Source organism: Psittacula echo (assembly GCF_963264785.1).
Source record: "Psittacula echo genome assembly, chromosome: 1".
NCBI classification, from domain to species: domain Eukaryota; kingdom Metazoa; phylum Chordata; class Aves; order Psittaciformes; family Psittacidae; genus Psittacula; species Psittacula echo.
The window spans coordinates 63887957-63908326 of record NC_137735.1 but is presented as its reverse complement, the minus strand read 5'-3'; the positions used below and the strand labels follow the sequence as shown (position 1 = coordinate 63908326).

The 20370-nt window shown below is 38.0% G+C and overlaps 1 protein-coding gene across 1 annotated transcript in view; it reads right to left on the bottom strand.

The window, feature by feature from the left end:
• Window positions 1–20370, bottom strand: part of WDFY3 (WD repeat and FYVE domain containing 3) — a 113557-nt gene that overhangs the window by 10227 nt on the left and 82960 nt on the right. The window contains exons 37-56 of the mRNA XM_080618803.1: window positions 19659–19768; window positions 18639–18821; window positions 16682–16839; window positions 15479–15556; window positions 14253–14480; window positions 13556–13609; window positions 11081–11249; window positions 10712–10875; window positions 9806–9954; window positions 9416–9536; window positions 8965–9050; window positions 8527–8607; window positions 7782–7836; window positions 7304–7423; window positions 6358–6475; window positions 5185–5291; window positions 4236–4389; window positions 2047–2138; window positions 1512–1724; window positions 333–480 (exon numbers count right to left, since the gene is read on the bottom strand). Of these exons, the coding sequence (XP_080474929.1) occupies window positions 333–480; window positions 1512–1724; window positions 2047–2138; window positions 4236–4389; window positions 5185–5291; window positions 6358–6475; window positions 7304–7423; window positions 7782–7836; window positions 8527–8607; window positions 8965–9050; window positions 9416–9536; window positions 9806–9954; window positions 10712–10875; window positions 11081–11249; window positions 13556–13609; window positions 14253–14480; window positions 15479–15556; window positions 16682–16839; window positions 18639–18821; window positions 19659–19768 (2588 nt within the window). The remainder of the gene's footprint in view (window positions 1–332; window positions 481–1511; window positions 1725–2046; window positions 2139–4235; window positions 4390–5184; window positions 5292–6357; window positions 6476–7303; window positions 7424–7781; window positions 7837–8526; window positions 8608–8964; window positions 9051–9415; window positions 9537–9805; window positions 9955–10711; window positions 10876–11080; window positions 11250–13555; window positions 13610–14252; window positions 14481–15478; window positions 15557–16681; window positions 16840–18638; window positions 18822–19658; window positions 19769–20370) is intronic.

The window sequence follows — 20370 nt, the reverse complement described above, 5'->3', positions numbered from 1 at the left end:
TCACAAAAATTGAGGCTAACACAGGCCCAGAAGCAATGTACCCCAAATACTGTTTCTTAAATTAAAACTTTAAAGAGGTGCATGGGCCCAATTTTATCCCTTGATTTTAGAAAAGTTACATTAAAGCAGTACAGATTTGGTGCTTCCCAAGTGTACTTTAAGGTCGCTAAGAATATAATCTTACAGCATTTAGGATATTTTAAATTTGTCTTTCTCATAAATGTACAGGCATTAAGAATATTAGAACTAAGCAAAACAAGGAAACAATCTTGCCAAAACTCTGAACGCTCTGGCAAAGAAACAGGAATAATTACTGTGGTTTTACAGTTTACCTTTCACTGGGGCAAGAGATGGCCGCAGGTTGTCCAAATGATGGAAAAAAATCTTGTCACTTGTGGAGCCTGGGGGCATAGAGGTTCCCACAACATCTCCATTCAGTCTGCTTCTAACACGCTTTGGTGGGTGTGGCTTTTTAAAGAGCTGAAATTCATCAAGGAATTAGTTAGTATAAAAAAAATAATAAAAAAAATCACAGTCTTGCAAGAGCACAAGCTGAGAAAGATCCCAGGACATCCAATTTACCTTCTAAAAATCCTGCAGGTCAGCAAGCATTACTTAACTGTTGTCAGGATTCGCTAATAACTTATGGCAACCATTCCAATAAGACTTCAACAAATAATACGAAATCCAACAAGGATATAATGAACAAATTGTTTTTAAAGCTAACTCCAGTTGCAAAAGCAGTTGAAGTAAGGCAAGCACAAATCCCAAAGTTGATGCAGAGCTCAGTATGAAATTCTAACCTAGGACAAACTAATTTTTGGCTTTGACATTGAAAAGTTTCACTGGACAGAAAAAGAAAACCTTAACAAATGCCTAAGAGAGAGGAAACCCTCAACTCCCCCAAAATAACTACAAACCTACATTGTAAAACTTCAGATTTAGTATTACATTTAATAATTTAATGTAATCTCTTAAAGAGAATTTTCAATTTCAAGCCATACCAAATATATGTCTATACTATAACTCCTTCACTATAGCAGTTCTACAAGTGAACACCAAGAGACTGGTGTCAGGGAAGTGTAAGTTACAGAAATACAGGAGGGAAACATACGTTACAGAAATTATTTTATTACAGGATAACTTAACATACCTAAGCACTAAGCATGACTTTGAAATTGCACTTTCACTGCCACCATCTGACTTGGCAGTAGGAACATGCTTTTTTCTTTACGTTGATTTTTACAGTTGAAACAGAATTCATCTCACCTTTGCTTTAAGGGTACAAGGGGGGTGGAAAAAAAAAAAGATGTTCCTAATCTCACAAGCAAAGCCCAGAGTTGATTTTTATTGCATTTATGATGAAAATGTAGATTATTTCAGATCACCAGGAGAATACTTATGAAAAAACACTCCCAGAAAGTTCCATTTCTAAACTACATTCCCATTCTATATTAATACATTTCAATTTGAGTGTCATCTGGCCAACAAGAGTTCTACAAAGCGTGTACCTGCTTTGGTATCTGTCCAAAGTTATTAATGAATCCTATGGTAGCTGTCTCTTTTAATGGATCGTTGATGTTATATATGTCCACTTGCCCCTCATAGAAGAGATGGTGAAAGACATTTACAGCTTCAACTGCAGCAGGACCTTGCTGTTTATAGCCAAAGATCAAGTCAATCCACTCATGCAGATGTGCACTCACAAAGTCACATTCCAGAGCCTGAAATTCAAAGGGCATGCATTAGAACTAGCCATATCCACCATTGATTGAGCCTAATACACCTGCCACAAAGAAAATACAGAATGTATTTCGACACATTCTCATTACACTTCGATGAAGCTTTTCATTGAAGCAAGTCTTGCCTCAACATACTCTCTAACTAAAGAAGAAGGGGAGAAAACACCAGTTCTACAGGCCTTTGCAACAATTAGCCATCAACCTAGAACTCAGGGACTAGCTGGTAGCTGTGACTGCTTAGACTGATATGCAGTGGAAAGTCCCAACTGATGTTTTCTATTGTCAGTATTAAAATGCAAATTACCTCTCGATGAACTCTGATAAATTCACGAGGATCTCCTTTTGCCCATGGGGGCAGTATTACATCACCAAGTTTAGTGCCATTTTGTTTGCAACCTATTAAAAAAAATAAAAAGAAAAGTTTGGAGAGAAGCACTGAAACTGCACTGCAACAGCAACATGGAAAAAAAATATTAAAGAAAATCAAATTCTAACACCTTTCCTTCATAAAGCAACCCATTTCAGTCTTTTCTTTAAAATACTGAGTCATTTTTAAATGTCAGCAATAAAAAATGAAAAAATTCTACTCTGTTGTTCATGTAAGATTGCTTACAGAAGGAAGAATTCAAATATTCATTGCTAGGACTTTTGAAAATGATCACACAATGATTTGGGTTGGAAGGGACCTTAAAGATCCTCTAATTCTAACTTTCCATTACAGCAGGTTGCTCAAAGCCATGTCCAACCTGCTCTTAGTTTCTGCTCTGATTTTGATGATGTCAAGTGTTTCAGCATATGCTCTTCAAAACAAACATTACTCTTTTAGCTAGTGGTGTTGATTAGATTATGCTTCATCCATCTTCAGAACTTCCAAATGTGTAGTCTGAACTCAAAACCTTTATGTTTCCCCATCAAGTACATGATTACTTCAGTTCCATTTTTCTGCTTAAGTTTCCACTTTTCTCTCCCCATCATGGGAAAGGTCCACTGCAGTTCATGAAAGTTAATGAAAACAACAGCAAGTAAAATAGCCTTCAGTAATCATTGCACAGACAGAAACTTGTTATGTTAGTTGAGCTCATACCTAAGCAGCCAACCCTGCTACAGGGGACCGCTACCACAGAATCCACCCATTTTGCACTCAGAGGGCATGTAGTGACAGGACAAGGGGACATGGCTTTGAACTGAAAGCAGGTAGATTTAAATTAGATTTTTAGGAAGGAATTCTTTACTATGAGTGTGGTGAGACACTGCCACAAGTTGCCCAAAGAAGCTGTGGCTGTCCCATCCCTGGCAGTGTTCAAGGTCAGGCTGGATGTGCCTGTGAGCACCCTGGTGTAGTGGAAGGTGTCCCTGCCCATGGCAGGAGGGTTAGAACTAGGTGAGCTTTAAGGTCCCTTCCAACCCAAATCATTCTATGATTCTATGATTTTTCTGGTAATGGCCATAATCCTTCTGTGTGAAATATACTTGGGAGAGGTTTTGTGGGGTGTTCTTTTGGTGTTGCTTCTGTTTTTGTAAGGTTGTGCTTTGTTTTGTAAGGTGAAACATGATTACCTGTGTGTTTTGAACAGGTAAAAAACCCAAAAATCAACTAAAACACAACATCCTGAACAAAAATCCTTTTCGGGTACTTCAGTATCTCATTCAGCAATTACAAGAACATTACAATTAATATTATCATTAACATATCATTAACTGCTTAAAGTAAAAATTAATTGCTTAAGAAAATACCTTCAGTCTAGGGCAACTAAGATGATGCAGGGAGTGGAGCATCTCCCTTATGAGGAAAGGCTGAGGGAGCTGGGTCTGTATAGTTTGGAGAAGAGGAGACTGAGGGGTGACCTTATTAGTGTATATAAATATATAAAGGGGGAGTGTCACGAGGATGGAGCCAGGCTCTTCTCAGTGGCAAACAATGACAGGACAAGGGGTAATGGGTACAAACTGGAACACAAGAGGTTCCACTTAAACTTGAGAAGAAACTTCTTCTCAGTGAGGGTGACGGAACACTGGAACAGGCTGCCCAGGGGGGTTGTGGAGTCTCCTTCCCTGGAGACATTCAAAACCCGCCTGGACACATTCCTGTGTAACCTCATCTAGGTGTTCCTGCTCTGGCAGGGGGATTAGACTAGATGATCTTTTGAGGTCCCTTCCAATCTCTAACATACTGTGATACTGTAATAAATCTGGAAAAGTAAGTCTGAGGTATCACAGAGGAAATAAGAATCCCTGCCACACTCCTCCCAGTGAAATTATGAGTTCTGAATCATTCAGACTTTGAAACATAATATTGAATAAGCATGTAGTATCAGGAAATACCAGAAGTAGTCCTGCTTATGCTTTCATGTCAGCATGTGCAAGTTATCTATCATTTTCTCATGCAGTTAAACAGATCTTTTTCTGCCCGTATTATGAGACACTTCTCTCACATTGGACCGTCTGGCACTGTTCTTGCACTCATTGCAGGGCTATCAAGCTCTTCCTGCCTACCTAGGTCAAAATTGTTGGAATTGAGCAGGAACTCAGGGAGGTAGAAGAACTCTGGGATGAGCTCCTTCACGTCTGCCATATTGTGCTTCGATGCCGAATACCAAGCCTCCCGTACGCTGTGAAACATTCGGTCAGCCAGGTCAAAGTGACCACCCTGTGGGACAGAGGGGGAAGCACGTCAGCATCAGAGCGTCTCTCAGAACAGCAGATTTTCCAAGAATGCAAATCTGAACATCCTCTGCCTAATAAAGACGCCATACAAGGTAGCATGTTTCTTCCTCTAACACAACAGATTTAAACAGCTGTATTACTTTCTGGTACATAATAATAGAAAAGACTGAGATACAGATAATAGAATTTTAAGAAGAGAGTCGGCTAGTCCCATTTTGAAGTTTAGTCTCTTCTAGAGCAACATGAATATTCTTGCCTGATGGCTTCTGTCTAGGAAAATATTTGGCATGTAATGTTACAAACCCCATTACCCATCGAATCAGTAAACACTTCCAGGCTCTGCAAACATTTGTTTATTTTAGCACTCAGTAACTAAAATAGCTCTTTGGATAAACACACTGATTTAAAATAACAAGCTTTTCACACCTCCAGTACAAAACTAAACATATGATTCCTTCTTTTACAGAACTAAACATATGATTCTTTCTACAACAGATGAAAAAAGCATGATAAGCAAAGTCATTATAAAACTTGCTTAGTTTTTTGTCTGCTGATATTTTGTTCTGCATACATTCAGAAAAATGTTCAAACTACAAGGAAACAAAAAAGTGAGTTCTGTTATCTTTTACAGAGAAACATCAAAAACCTGCCAGGCAATAACAACTCCACTAAAAAGATTTGTTCTACCATATTTGTGTAAAACAAAGCCAGCTGATCATATTTTTCTCTTAGGTCTCAAATGAAAAAGAAACACAAAGCGAAGTGATGTAACTTTTACCTGTAATCGTAAAAAAATCTGAGTAAAAGGCTCCATCCGGACAAGATAGGAAGCCACTATCATGGCTGATGAATAGTGGGTCCCATAGTGATAAGCTGGGGTTTCCCCTGCAGAAGATTTAAAATCACATAGAACAAATAAAGCAGTTAGGTGACAGGATCAGTAGCAATTAAAAAAAAGGAAAAATTAGTGCTACATTTTAATTGCTCTATGACTTTTGACACGTTTAAAATTGGAATTTTTAGCTTTCGTTCTCAAGAATCTGAAAGCTTTCTGTTTTGTCATGGCCACTGCTTGAGTTTTGGCTGCAGCCCAATAGCCCTAATTCAAGGGGTTTCTTTTTACTTTTAGCCTTATTGATTACTGTGGAATGAAAGGCTTGAGTAGAAATAGGTCTCAGAATTCTTTGCTACAGAACTTGAACAGCTTTTACTTTGCTAATTTCCTGCCAAAAAGTCTGCATAAATACACTTAGAACATACTGGTTCATTTCTAGAAATGAACTTCTTTGCCACCTGCTGTTTGATACAGAACAGCATTGCAGTAGTTGAACAGGCTTGTATCTTCAATAAAAGCACACAAGAAATGTACTGTGCAATAGCTGCCTTGCCAAATACACAAGCTTTATTTTCAATACATAAGGAAGCTCTAAAATCAAGAATATGTAATTTAATTGCACCTCATTTTGAGTAGACTGTTTTTCCTGAGAAAATGCTGTTTCCTTACAAAAAATACATGCATTAAGACAAGAAATGAAAAAGCTCAAGTACTGCTAATGCAGAAGTATTTCCATTCCTTTGTACAACTTATTCTCTTGCAGCAGCACTCAAACTGTATTAGCAGCGACAGATGATTGTATGCTTCATGAGCCTGCCCATTCTAGCCTTTAGAAAATGTTAAACTGTTTCGAATGTGCAACTGTTTTGTCTTCATTTTTACATACAAACAAAAGGTGTTATTTGGATTTAAAACAAACAACAGAGCAAGAAAACTAATGTCCCTTTTCTCTAATTTACTATTTGTTGGAGAGTCACTAAAAAACCACAGTAGAGTTCTAATTATCAACATCCAGACCTCTTTACCCATACATAATACAAAAAACCCATGACTCCCTCTTATGATGTGACAGGCACACGTCCATCTGCTCTTCCTGCTGGATTGATCATTACTTACCATTGGGATCTTCCCAATCTTTGTATCGCTTCTTATACTGAGCTAACCTATCTTCTGTTTGAGCTCCCATGGGTTTGGCCAGGTTTCTGAATGTCTTGGGATTTGCAAGATCCAGCTCCTTTAAAAATAAAACAGACACCAATTAAATAAACCCAAAGAACAAAAATCCCCACCACAAACAACAACAAAAACACACAATAAACACACCAACCCTTTCAAAACTGCTGATTACTATATTTAACATCACATACCTCCTAAGGCTGTCATCTTTGTTTTCTATATACACAGCAGGTGTAGTGTCAGATATGCTTAAAACAGTCCTTCAGTCTGATCCAAGGCACTCAGTGTTTTTTAAGTCACATCTGGGCTCTGGATAATTTTTGACCTGCTCACCTCACCCTGTTCCCCAATTCCCCTGAATTCTGTTATTGAATACTCCAAATGCACCCTTAACAATATTCTATGTTAAGGTCTAGCTGGCAGCAATGGCTGCCCACAAAAGTATTAATAGGATGCTTCCTCTTTATCAAAAGCAATTGTTTCACCATGGGGCCAGATTTCACAGAAGCCCATATCACACTATTTTGGACAAGCATGCTTTCTCTGTGGCCATAATGCCCTTCTGGATGTTCAGTAGAAAGTTAATACAAAGGAACTGCTGCAACACAGAGAGGCAACTGCCTTAGAAAAAGCTATAGATCCTGGCAACAGTTCAATAACATCTGTAAACTCAGTGCAGGCAAAGATCTGCTTACATAGCACAGGACAGCTAAGAATCTCTAACACCCTACACATTGATAAGTGGGAGGAACATTACAAAACGGATGAAATCAAACAACTGGTGATAAAGACAAGTCTCTTTTACCAAGGCAGTATGATCCAGCTGCAATATTTGCAAAACCTCCAACATACAAAAGATTACTGACAACACTGACAAAATATTTACCTCTGAATCGTAGTCTGCGAGGATCCAGGGAAAAACAGGGTACTGCATGAGATCATTATAGGATCTGCCCGCCAGTGTGTTCAAGTGCATCAGGTACTGGAAGTTACTGATTTCTCCTCTCTTAAGGAAGACAGATAACAGCACTGTAAAGTGTTCATTTTACAACAATCAAATGTCTATGCTGCCAGACTGTCAAACTGCTCAGCTGTCCCCAAACATACACACCTTATTTCAATATTACAATGCTCACTCTACTTTTACCTCAGTCCCTCCCCTTGCATTTTTAATGCAAGAACCATTTCTTATGTGATGATGATACCACGGAATACTACAAACTAAAAGGCTAAGATACACTTTCTGTACTAGTATATTCCACTTGTCCAAATAAGAGAATGCAACTTACGTGCACTGATTAATTATGTATCACTACAAAATGTGTAATAAAATAAAAGAACACCTCCAACATTTTCATACTTACTTCCCATCTTTGAGTAACAGATTTTTCTCCCACTAAAGTGCTAAGCAAGCCAGACCTAATGGGAAGAAGGAAATGCATTTTCTTACTTAGCAGTAAGATCTGGGTTACATCTTCACATGACAATCTAAAGTGTTAAGATTAAAACTTGTAAATTGCATCAATTAGAAAAATAGGCTTTGTTCCTTTTTGCTCTAGCAATGCCTTTTTTCATTTCTAAACACATACTGTTTAAATTATACACATTAATTATGCAATTCAGTGCAAGTACAAATGAATCTAACAGGGTGCTGATGGGGAAAATAACAACTTGGGACAAATCTAATAATGTCTTGGGCACTCCAGTTCCTTTCGGAATGTATCTGTATACCGATAACTTTAATCCTGATAGCATATATTAATTAGCCAGAAAACATACCAATGCTGCCAGTGATATTAGCACATTCAAAATAACTGGAACACAACATCAATAGTTACTTATTTTGGTAATGCCTGATTTTAAATTGAGGTCAAGTATTCTCTAGTGAATCCTGACCTTAAAACAAGCATAGAATCACAGATTGGTTTGGGTTTGAAAGGACCTTAAAGCTCATGTAATTTCAACCTTCCTTCCATGGGCAGGAACACCTTCCACTGATAAGGTTGCTCAAGGCCCTGTCCAACCTGGCCTTGAAGCATGATTTATTTGAAAATATCATTCATTAGAAACCGATGAGCTATACAGCTTGTGAAGAACAGAATCACCTACCCTTGCTCTACGCTGGTGTTTGGTCTTTGCCCAGAGACTGACTCTGAACTGTCAGTTAGAGATGGCACCACAGCCAAAAACCTGAATCAATAGTTAAAAGGAGATTAAGTTAGTGTTTCTGTCCTCAGTATGTCATCTTTTTAGAAACAGCATGCACTTAATACAGCTACAGACTTTGAATTGAGCAGCTATGTTAACATCCTAAGCAAAATTGGAATGACCCTCAGTCACTGACCTTACCTGAAGTTTCACATGTGGGCATTAGTGCCTCCTAGTGGTTTTTTTGTGCAGCACTAAGTTGCTATAAGGTCGTTCACTGTCTCACACCCATTGCTTTTGCCATCTGTTTTGGTCTTTAGGTCACTGTAGGCTCAAGTATGGCTCAACACAGATATTTGTAAACAGTCAGATTAAATGTTCTAACTTATTTTACAATACCTTTGATAAACTTTGTTTCTAACCCCTTTTTGGAAAGCTAGAAGATAGTTCCGTCCGTCTCCTGAGAAAACTTCAACTGCAATTGGCTGAAAACAAAGAGGACAAACCCATGTCAACACTAACGCATTTGCTCGTCATCTCTGAAGGTCAGGCACAGACCTTTAGTCATACTGTACTATGTCTGACACCAAATTATGTTGAAGCAGTCTTTGCTTAGTGCAGCCCAAGATGTTTTATTTTTGGAACACTAAAATTCACCCAAATAAACTGACCCATGATAAGCCAAATGTTCAAACAAGGATGCCCAGCTTAAGCACTTTAATTACAACACAGCGATTACCTTCAATTTCCAAAACTGATCAGTTATACATTTATTTTAATTTTTAAAAATGACAACATTGTCAAAAAAATCCAGGTTGGCTCCTCAAACCAAATATGGTGTCCAAGTTACCTGCAAAAGGTATCTCCTTTTGTGTACTTCCTTGATATCTTCATATGCAAAAATGCTGCATGTTCTTTTGAGTTGACTTGGACCTTGCCTTGCTCCCCTGGGTATGATTGGCTCATGCATCCTGCAAATGAGCATAAACAGGCAAAAGAGAAGTGATTAAAAAGAAGATACATTAGAAGAATTATTCTCTCAATTCATATAAGAGTCCAGGTACAGAAACAGCTGATTTTCACGATATACTGCATTGAGCAATTTGTGAGCACAGAGGAAACTGCTCCTGAGGTCCTTCTGAATCTGACATTATTTTGGAGTTGACTCTTCCAAAATCTCAGTAAATAAATTCTTGTTCAGCTATCAAAGATTGAAGAAACTCTCTATTAAGCTACTCACTTTGGAGGCAGTGTCTCAATATCCCGTATTTCTCTGGTGGCTGTCATGGTAAACCCATCAATGACGTAGAAGTGCTCTTTCCCAAAGAGAAGCAGCCCTTCGCTGGTGTCAAGGCCCTGAACCCGAGCACAGCGGTACATATGCTGAATCTGTAATGAAAAGCAGACACTTAGCAAAAGCAGGTTAACAAGTTCAGGCTCAGACTGTGACTTTATTAGAACAAGCTCCAGACACTGCTTTATCACTTGTAGATGCAGCACAAATTCCGCTATTTCCCCCTTAATCAGGTACATACCTAATACCTGTGATTACCAACTGGGAAGGGAGTTAAATAAAGCCTTCTCTGTGTGATATAGATTTATATGTTACAACTTATCTTCTTGCACCATGCTCCTTGAGCATATTTTAGAACCTGTAGCCCACCTGACTATGATCACAAATGTATTTACTGGTATACATCCGTCAGTCAAAGTTTGAAATATCAAATACACAGCATGGTCGTTCAACACTGTTCTTGGGGATAAAACACTAGTTATCAGGATTTTCCATTCTAATGAAGGGAACAAGTTCAGTCCTTATACTTTCAATATGTATATTCTGTCTGAACTCATTAAGCTGACAGGATAATAATTCAAACATGGGATAGTTTGTAGCTTTTGTTTCAGAATATATTCTTTTCTGTCTTAGCAGACAGAACGAAAGAAAAAGAATGTTTCCAGTACAGGGTTTTCAGCTCAGGATCTATTGGAACCACAGCACACATCTGGCTTCAAGGAAGAAGCTGATGAAATACTAAGCAAATTCAGCTGTAGATCAGTGAAGGTATTCAGGACAATTATTTGTGCTTGCAGCATGTAATGCAGAAATAACACAGCAAGTACTTAGTGTGTTTGAAGTACACAGTACCTTCTCTCCTTCTTCAAGAAGTCGAAGCAAAGTTGTATTGTCAGTCTTTTCCTCTTCATCAATTGAACTCCCCTCAACAATTTGATCCTGGGATTGTTCCTGGTTCTCATCATCTCCTCCATCAGGAGCAGAGCGAGATCGTTTTAGGGGAGGCTTCACCAGGCCTGGAAAAGAAGAGAGAAAGATAAATAAAAACCTGAGACACACAAAAAAACCCCACTTTACAAGACTTACTGAACTTTTAAATTACTGATTCAGTGCTGAGACCTTAAAAGAGGAGTCCTACAGGATCCTTATACAAAAGTATAAGAAGATATAAAGGCAGATAAATTTAAAGAAAACCATTCAGGACAAAACAAATGATCTAACCTTTGACTCTTGCAATAGTGTCCTCCCCGTGTTCTGGCTCCTGCTGAGTTGTTTCACCCACTGTGTTCTCTTCTATAGCATCCTGAAAGACTGCAGGGTTCCCAGAAGCCAGGCGCATGTAGTACTCTTTACTGTCATAACTTATAGCTCTTCGGTAACGAGCAGGTTTCTTTGAAATAATTGAAGAAATCACTTGGTCAGTCAACTCCTCACTCCAGTGAACATGTTTCAGGAATACTGTGTGCAGAATAGTGCAAGCCCACCAAGTGCTTTGTGCGTGTGCAGTCATACACCAACACGGACAAAACCAGAGACTCTTCAGTAGATCTAATCTGTCAGCTAAATTGCAAGGGAGCTATTCAGCCACTCAGGTAATAATGCGGTTCAAGAAATGCCTGCAGATAAACCTACAACACGGGAAATAATAAGTGTGGCCAGCATGTTTATGTACTGCCATGAAAAGCTGAGACACTTATGACTGATAGATCAGATGGATATTTTATCATCTGTCACAACTCCCTACAACATATGCAGCTTATTCATTAGCCAGCTGACTTCTCTGCTAGGCAATAGTTTGAATAAAAAATTGCCTCAAGGAAAGATACAGATACATGGAAGTTGGTATGAACTAGAAGCAGTCAGGAGCAGGCTTTAAGGCTCAGACTTCTTCAGTTAAGATTCTGATGGTTTGTGGGTGGCAGACCAGCACGAGAGTATCCATTTAATCAAAGTAATTCTTTGAGCATAGTCTGTACCTTTAAATGATGACAATGGATTATGAACACTTCATTATGGTGGTGGTGGTGTGGTGCAGTGTTTTGTTTTTGCAGTTTGTTTTGTTTGGGGTTGGTTTTGTTGAGGGGTTTTTTGTGTGTTTTTGGTTGTGGGGTTGGTTTGTTGTTCTGGGTTTTTTAACTCCTTTGTCCATCCCATCCCCTACCACAGGCTAATTCTTATGTTCCTCACTTCATTATGGAGGTAATATTGGAAATAGAAGAACTACATGAGAACAATAAATATGTCAAAATGATGACAGGAAAAGATACAAGAGGTATCAAAGAGCCAAAAGCCTTTCCAAAATTGAAATACACTGATGCACATGGATGGATGAAAACACACTGATTTTATATTGCAGTTGAAAATTTTCTTCTCTGACTACTGTTTAACTCTACTCTCAAACTCTAGAAAGCTTTGTGAATGTGTTCAGTTCTCCATCACAAATAATTTTTTGTTTTGTAGCATTATTTCCCATGTGTTTCAAAATTAGGTTGCGTTAATTACAAAATATCATCACTATAAATCCAGTTCAATGCTTTACATTACGTAGAATTGTAGAATACCACTGACACTTCAGTCAAGATTTTCCCTTTGCATGGAAATACATAAAATGTGGGTTGTTTGTTTTTGTTTTGTTTGGGGTTTGGTTTTGTTCATCTGTATGATAGTATAGTGGGAAACTAAATGACTCATGATTGGGATGACAAAGAGATTAAGATCAGTAACACAGAGATTTATTATTTCAGGGCAAACTGGCAGAGACCCCAAATCAAAAATTTAAGGCATTGTGATCTAATTTGCTCACTTATGTTCAACTAAGAGTTCAATCATTATCACCATAAAAATACCACTTAAAGAATGCTTAAAACCTCTGAGGGAACAACTTATGTATAGCCTACAAAGAGAAATTCTAACTAGTACCTAACTGCTAACATGAATAAATGAAAACAGTAACAATTTATATTCAATATTCTATGTAATAGAATTACTTCATTTATACATATTAGTTTATTGCTAAATGTAATTCAAAATGAGTGAACACACATTACACATTGCAATTAGTGATGGGCAAGACTGCAAATGCAATTAACAGAGAAGCAGCATAATACTGAGAGGTCTCTAGAGAAGCCACTTCCAAACAAGCCCTTTATTTCCAAGGCAGGATTCATATTTTTTAAACAAATGTGTAAATTTCATTAACAGTAAAAATGAGAAGAGTCAGCTAAGACACGATTAATCTGGGCTCTAACAGAAATAAGTCTGTTACAGCTCATTACAGCCATAAAGAAGCAACACTGGTCACCAGATCCTCTCTTAGAAAGAAGCACTTAACTTTCCCGGTAAGTGCTTCCAAGTGATTTTGTTGCCCATTACTAAACATGTTCCATCAACCATTAGTTCAGATCCCAAAGCCACAACACTTCACACAGTGAGAACAGTGATAGCACAGCCCAACACAGCTTGTTAGTGTGCAGCAAGGAAGGTAAGATCTACAGAAAATTTTATTAGATGAGGGCTGAGAAGAGCACAGTAACATCTTCTAAACTGATTACTGAAAAAACCTTTAGGCCTGGAAATAATTACTGAAAGAGCAAGTTGAAAGCCAAACGTAGAAGCCTTGTTAAGATTGCCTAACATGCAGGAGGAAAGAGGTTGTATTTATTTCACATTCTTTCAGTCAGTGTACATGTTCTTTACCTTTTGAGGAATGGTATCATCAGATGTCTCAGGAAGTCTACTTGAGAAGTCAGACTGAAAACAGGGCATCAATTATATAAGCACAGAGAAAGAACACTTTTGAGAAGAATATATGATGGCATGTTAACCACTTTGTGTGAATTAGACTGTCACTACAGCTATTGTGTGTCAGATTGCAAGCAGATAAATATACCTAAGGGTTTAAAACTGGCTGAATGTATTTTCAAGTACTTTGACACTCCTGCTTGAGAAATCTTGCATGCATGTACACATGCCTGAAAAGACAATAAAGACTGCTCCACTTCTTAAAAATGGTGTTGCAAGAGTAACAGGAACTAACTGCCAAGCTTTCAAAGGCCACATGCTTTTCTGCTACACAGCCCATGTTCATGTTCTTGGACAGATGGAACTTCCATAAACACACCCAAACCTAGGCCCATGAACTGGTTTCAGATCGCTGTTTGTCATGTTGTTTAGCATAAGGCTGAGAACTCAGACTGAAACCTCCCATAGTTATGATACTTCTCTACCTCTAGAGGCTTGTGAAGATGCTTCTGCTGCACACTGGCATGATCACTTAGTTGATGCAAGCACACCCCATCTTATGTTGCAATTGCTAGTCTTTGAACTTGTTAAAAAATATACAGATTTTACAACAGGGCATAAAATTACCCATCACAAAATCTTGACTACTTACCAGCACGTTCGTTTCTTGCTCAGCTTCAGGCATGTAGGGATACTGAACGTAAAACATGTCATTTCGCACCATCTTTTTCCTCATTCTGCAGGGACCCTCAGTCATCTCCAACATCCACTTGTCAAGATGGGAGCCAATGGGAGGACCCCACAAACCTCTCTCTCGTAGTAACTCGTATTCAATTTGTGACCACTCTTCTGTCACGTATTTTAATGCATTCTGCTGACGCTGAATACAAAGACGTTTGTAGATGCATCAGGAATCACGCTTTTAAGCCTGTCTCTGATATGAGCAGAGACATTTTCCACAGAAAACCATGCAATAATAATTCTAGTAGCATTTTTCAGTAAGCCTTAATGACATTTCTGGTGTCAGTTAACATGAAAGCAGGGTTCCTAATGTAATCTTTTCAACAAAAAAGGAAGAAAAAAAGAAGTATGTAAAAGCTCTGCTTTTTGTATATATAGGTAATGGAATGTATTTCTAAAAAACAAATATGAAAGAAATGTAACAGTAAGCCACCGATTTTGAAAAAGGATTTTAAGAATGGAAACAAAAATTGTTTTGGAGGTCTTCCCTGACTGTACTTACACTGGAGAGAGAAATTAAATGAAGCAATGCTTGGTGATTGTTTTTTTAACTAACTGCTTTCGACGACTAGTCTCTTTCAGAAGCGGACTTCTTAAGATTTATAGCACACAGCTCAGCAGCTAGTTTGAACCAAAGGTCTTTGGAGATATTTGAAAGAAACCACAGGGTGCAATGATTTCATTCTGGAAGGCACAGAGCAGCCACTTTCTATCACTGCATGATTTGGGCAAAGTACCATAAAATTTTCTTTGTGTTACTATAACAGTAGTGTTTGTACACAATATTTCTCCACATCTTCTCTTATATTTTTGTACAATGTTTTAGAAAGACAACATATTCTAGCATATTTCCAATCTCTCTTTTTTTCCTTAAACTTGCAAGGAAAGACTAATTAAGCTTCTCGAAAAAAGTTAAGATTTAACATGTAATATTGATAGAAAAGCTTTCATCTACCACCAGATCAGAATGAGTTTCCTCACTTAACGGACTGTATTTAAAAAACCTTAAAAATAACAACTGTATCTAAACATTCAAGGATTTTACCAATGACAACCTAATATTTCATGAGAAATGGCATCAGTCTAACCTAATAAGTGAAAATATCAGTGTCAGGTAATGAATCCTCTGAACCATACCTCCTGATATTCCTTATACTGCATATCAACCAGGTCCCGAACCACTGCAATGTGAGTAAACATCCACTGGGAAATTTCCTAATACAAAGGAAAGAGGACAGACAGAAAGATGCTTTATAAAAGATTTTGTTTAAATGAAAAGCCTACGAATACATCACTTTGCTAAACTTGCTCAAGAAGGATAGTTTCTTGAAAAAATAAAAATGCTTAGACAATGAATTTCAAACTACTGCATGCACCAATATTTAAGGTTTTGTTTTGTTTGGTGTTTCCTGGCAAATATTTGGAAAATATTCCAAACTACATAACTAACAGTTCAGAATATACCCAAACAGCTGAAGATTGCCACTGACAAATATTACTACTTTTCCCTATTTCCTTTAAACTAATACTTTGTACATGCTGCCTAGTTTGTTGGAAATCCTCAAGACAGACACCGCTCCTCACTCTACCACATTATACTTGTTTTCACTTATTTCTCCCTATACTGATACAGCCAGCAATAGTGCCTGTCAGCTCAGTGTGAGAGCTTCTTCCTTTTCACAGAATCATTAGGGCTGGAAGGGACCTCTGGAGATCATGTAGTCCAACTCCCCTGCCAAGGCCCTTTCAAATCCTCTCTTTCATTTGATTTCAGTGCCTCAAATACGTTATACTAACTCCTGCAATGCCCCATTAGGTATTGTCCTGCTGACAGCACCACTGCTGTGCTAGTGTGGTCTAATATTTTTTCTTAAATTTTGGGGTTTTTTTTAAGCATGCAGGTTTATAAAGTGAATGTCCAATGCTACTGTCACATATTGTTTTGCTGAACTCTCCTCCGCAGCACAATAAAAACAGTGCAAAGCAGTACATCTTCAGTCATGATACAAACATGCTCATAAAGGGATTTTCCTAAACCATCTTGGGGGCAGGACGGAAAGAAGAACAAGCATCAATCTTACAGATTCCATTCCAGAATAGTAGTGCAAATTGGATTTAAGACCCAGATTAGCAAAACAATAGAGTTTTAACTCTTGGCTTAATGTTACAGATAGATAGATGCACCTACTAGATAAGATGTCCAGTCGATATTCAAAAAGGGCAATGAAAACCAAGCATTAGATGCCCCTTCACATTCTGCAGGATTCCTTATATTCACCACATACCCTGAACATACATTGCTGGATTTTAGACTGCATATTATTAATTGATAGAAAGTACCTGGGTAGACAGGTTGTGTTTATTCAGTCCACTCTCCTTGCGGTTTCTCCTAGAACCAGTTAGTTTAGAGAGTCCAAACCCACTGCTAACTCGTGAAAGTTTGGACTGTGTGGTTGGAACCAAAGCCTCCCCTCTACTGACGCATTTCTTCTCATGAGCTGAAAAAACAAAAAGAAAGTGTTTGGAGCACTTTTCAGGTGGGTTTCTTTTACTCTGCTCCCCATTATAGTTATTTTTTTTAATAGAATAATCTTTGCTGCTGCTTTAAAAAGGTGGGTGTTTGGGGATTAGGGTGGTTTTGGGGAGTGTGAGCATGTGTTTTGTTTGTTTGTGGTTTTTTGTTGCCATTTAAGAGTTGCCCAGCAGCACTCACATTTACGTCAAACATTCATTACTTGTATGAGGAAAGATCCCCAGGTGAAATCTGGGAAATGCCTGCATTTTGACTTGAAGCATGACAAATATGTCTATTGATTACCGAATCAGGGTCCATGACCTATGAATGCTGTCCTCATCTGAAGAGGTGAAAACTAACTATGTATTAAAAAAATCATCACCTTGCCTCCCCTGTACCCCCACCAATTTTAATGTTGCTGTTTTACATCCCTTAAAGAGCAAGTGGGCATTACAAAGTACGGAGACAGCATCTGAAGGAATATTTTTTTTTCTCAAGACAGTTATAAAGATAACAGAATTTATATCATTTAAGTTATAAACAGTAGACACTGGTGAAAAAAAAAAAATGCAGCTGAGCATCATATCCCTACCCAAAAAGATGCTACAACATGACCCCACTAACCAATCTGGTGGCAAAATATGCTGTATTGAGCAGAGAAGCTAAGTGGGCCTACTGCACCTTTTTGTGCACACACAGACATCCCAGCTGATAGTCAACTCCACGAGACTGGTGTGCTTACTTTAAAATTGTAGTAAAAAAGGAATCACAGTTTAGTTCAGCTCTCTCAACAGTTTAATGTTCTCCCAATATTCAGCTAATATATTGTACTGTGTATCAGTTACCTTTGATTTAGAAAGTACATGCTCAAGTTCCTCATTATTTGTTTAATACGCTTCACTTTTGAGCTTGCTTTCTCCTCTTTTAAAACCACTACTACTTTCTTATAGCAATAATTTCTCCAAAGATCTTTCAGTCTACTCAAAACATTTCTGCAGACATATTAACTATCAGGGAGATAATGGAAACTTGAGCAAACATCAGTCAGGGTTAAAGCATATCCAGAAACAGAGAGACCACAAAAATCCCCAGGTATTACAAGTCTGCAAAAATGCTTCTGTACATCTGATTACTTTGGAGCCGTGTAATCATCAAAGGAGTCATGTCTATAGAATTTTATTACCTTCTGTCTAAACTCTCACTAATTCAGTCCAGCAACAGCTGGCTTTCTTTATTACATGGGCGCAGAGCTAACTTGTGCTTAACTTGTTGTCCACCAGGATTCCCTGGTCCTTTTCCTGCAAAGCTGCTTCCTGCGTGAAGTATCACTGCTGCTAGAGAAGAAATGCTCTGCCCCACATTTCCAGCTTTATCACCAGACAGAGAGCTTGCAGGCTGCATGCAGACGTGCTCAAGAGGGGTCCCCATCCCTGCCTGGCACATCCAGTGAGATCTGAGAATGGTAACACAGATCACTCCAATCCAAGTGTTCATGAGAAGGAGCTAAATCACTAACCCATAATATGCTATTTGGTACATGCTGCCTTACAAATACAAGACATTGTTGAGACTACCAACAGTGTTGAACAAAGGCCCTGTGTGCAGTGGGTTGTAAGTATATCCTATGCACAGTAAAGTTTCTGAGTGAGAGATGTTAAACAATGACAGTTTAGGGTACTTACTGCTACACAAAAGCTAAACCCATATCAAAACATCCATTGGATATCATTCACTTCAGGGAAATCTACTATTCAGGATAGATAAATACTCAGTTACACTTACCCAAATGATTCTGCCAACACTTTAAACTTGCTTCCTCAATAAAAGGTCTTGCAACAGTTATATCCACTTGGCCACGATCATTGACTGGTAGTGTCACTTTGAAAACTTCTTCTAAAACCTGTTTTTTACTATGGATCAGCTCTGTCCACACCCTGTTTATAGCTTTTAAAAGAAGCTGGCGACCTGCATAGGTACAAGATCACAAACAGCAATCTCTCTATGGTGTTTATAGAACTGATATTTTTACAGTAATGAACTACATAATTTCTGCAATTATACTCTGGTTTCTTCTCCTCTTGCGTGACTCATAAAATGCCTTTGACCAGACTTTTTCTGCCATTTATGTGCTATCAGAAAGTATTTAACAGTTAATTTTGACAACTTTTTCTCTGTGAATTTGAAACAGTGGTTCTGATTAGTTGTTAGTTATTAACAAAATGAGATTCAAAGTCTATAGAAGTGTAGGTCTATAAACACATATATAATTCCATACATACATTACACTTCATACTTTTACATATGACTGTGTGCCTAAGTACACACAAGCAGAAATAGTAAATATATACATGTAAGAAAAAAAGTTAAAATTAAAAATCACTCCATCCTTTCTTCCACAGCTAGTTCATACATTTCCTTTGAGTGAAAGACCCTGAGGATGCCACTGACTAATAATTTTACCAATTATCTCTTACCTATGTTCACGTAAGATATAGCTGATACAAAACAACAGTGCACAATTAAAACGACCCATTTCTATTGCATCCAACTCAGTGCACATAAAGCAATATCTCTAATTCTGGTGCGTGTCTGGAAAATAATGAGCTCTTGCTATTTTAACAAAACAGTAACTTATCCTGAATATGTCTGTCTTGGTATTTCTAAAGGTTTTTTTAATCTATTTTTAATATATTTTTATAGACCATCACCCCAAGGCCTTAGAGTAACTGGGGTGAAAGACTAGCTATGACAATACAGAAGTGGCATTAGAAGACATCTGTGGCTTTGTCATTCTCATATTACCTTCACTGACATCTTGATTGTAGACTCCATCTGGTTCTATATCAGAGGGGATCATAATGTGCCAAGTTGTCATCCTTGCTTCTGCTTCCAATCCAAACCCATCGACGTTGCTACAAACCCACAATGAATTAACAACAACCAGGAGAAAAAAAAGAAACAAGTCCCTTCCCCCTCAAAAAAACCCCAAACCCAAAACCAAGGTAAAGCATTTGATTCCCTGTGACAGTATCATAAAGATTAACACGTGCTCCTGCAGCAACATATCTTCACATCTGTGCAGGACTTGAGTTCTGAAAATCTGCAGTCACAAGCTGAACTGAAGGTTTAGGAAATACGACACGCCACAGACACTGATGGTGCTAGAGGAAGATGATAACATTGAATAAGCAGATGAGGCCACAGATTGCAGTAGAGTTTCTGATGATGATGCTTCCCTGGTGTCTTTGGATGAAACACAAGTTGTACATCTTTTTAGAAAATAAAAAAGAAAATGCCAGGCAGGCATTTGCAGCAATGCAGAAAAGTTGGTGTCTACAGCATTTGTCATGGGCATTTGATTTTAATGCTTGACTGGACTTACTCAATGCCATACATCAAAGTACTAAATACAGAATAAGTATTAAATGATTCAATAGACCATAAATCTAGTGACAGATCCCTTTGACTATTAATTACTTAGCACTAGTGTTTCTTTCTACCTTGAAAACATTTC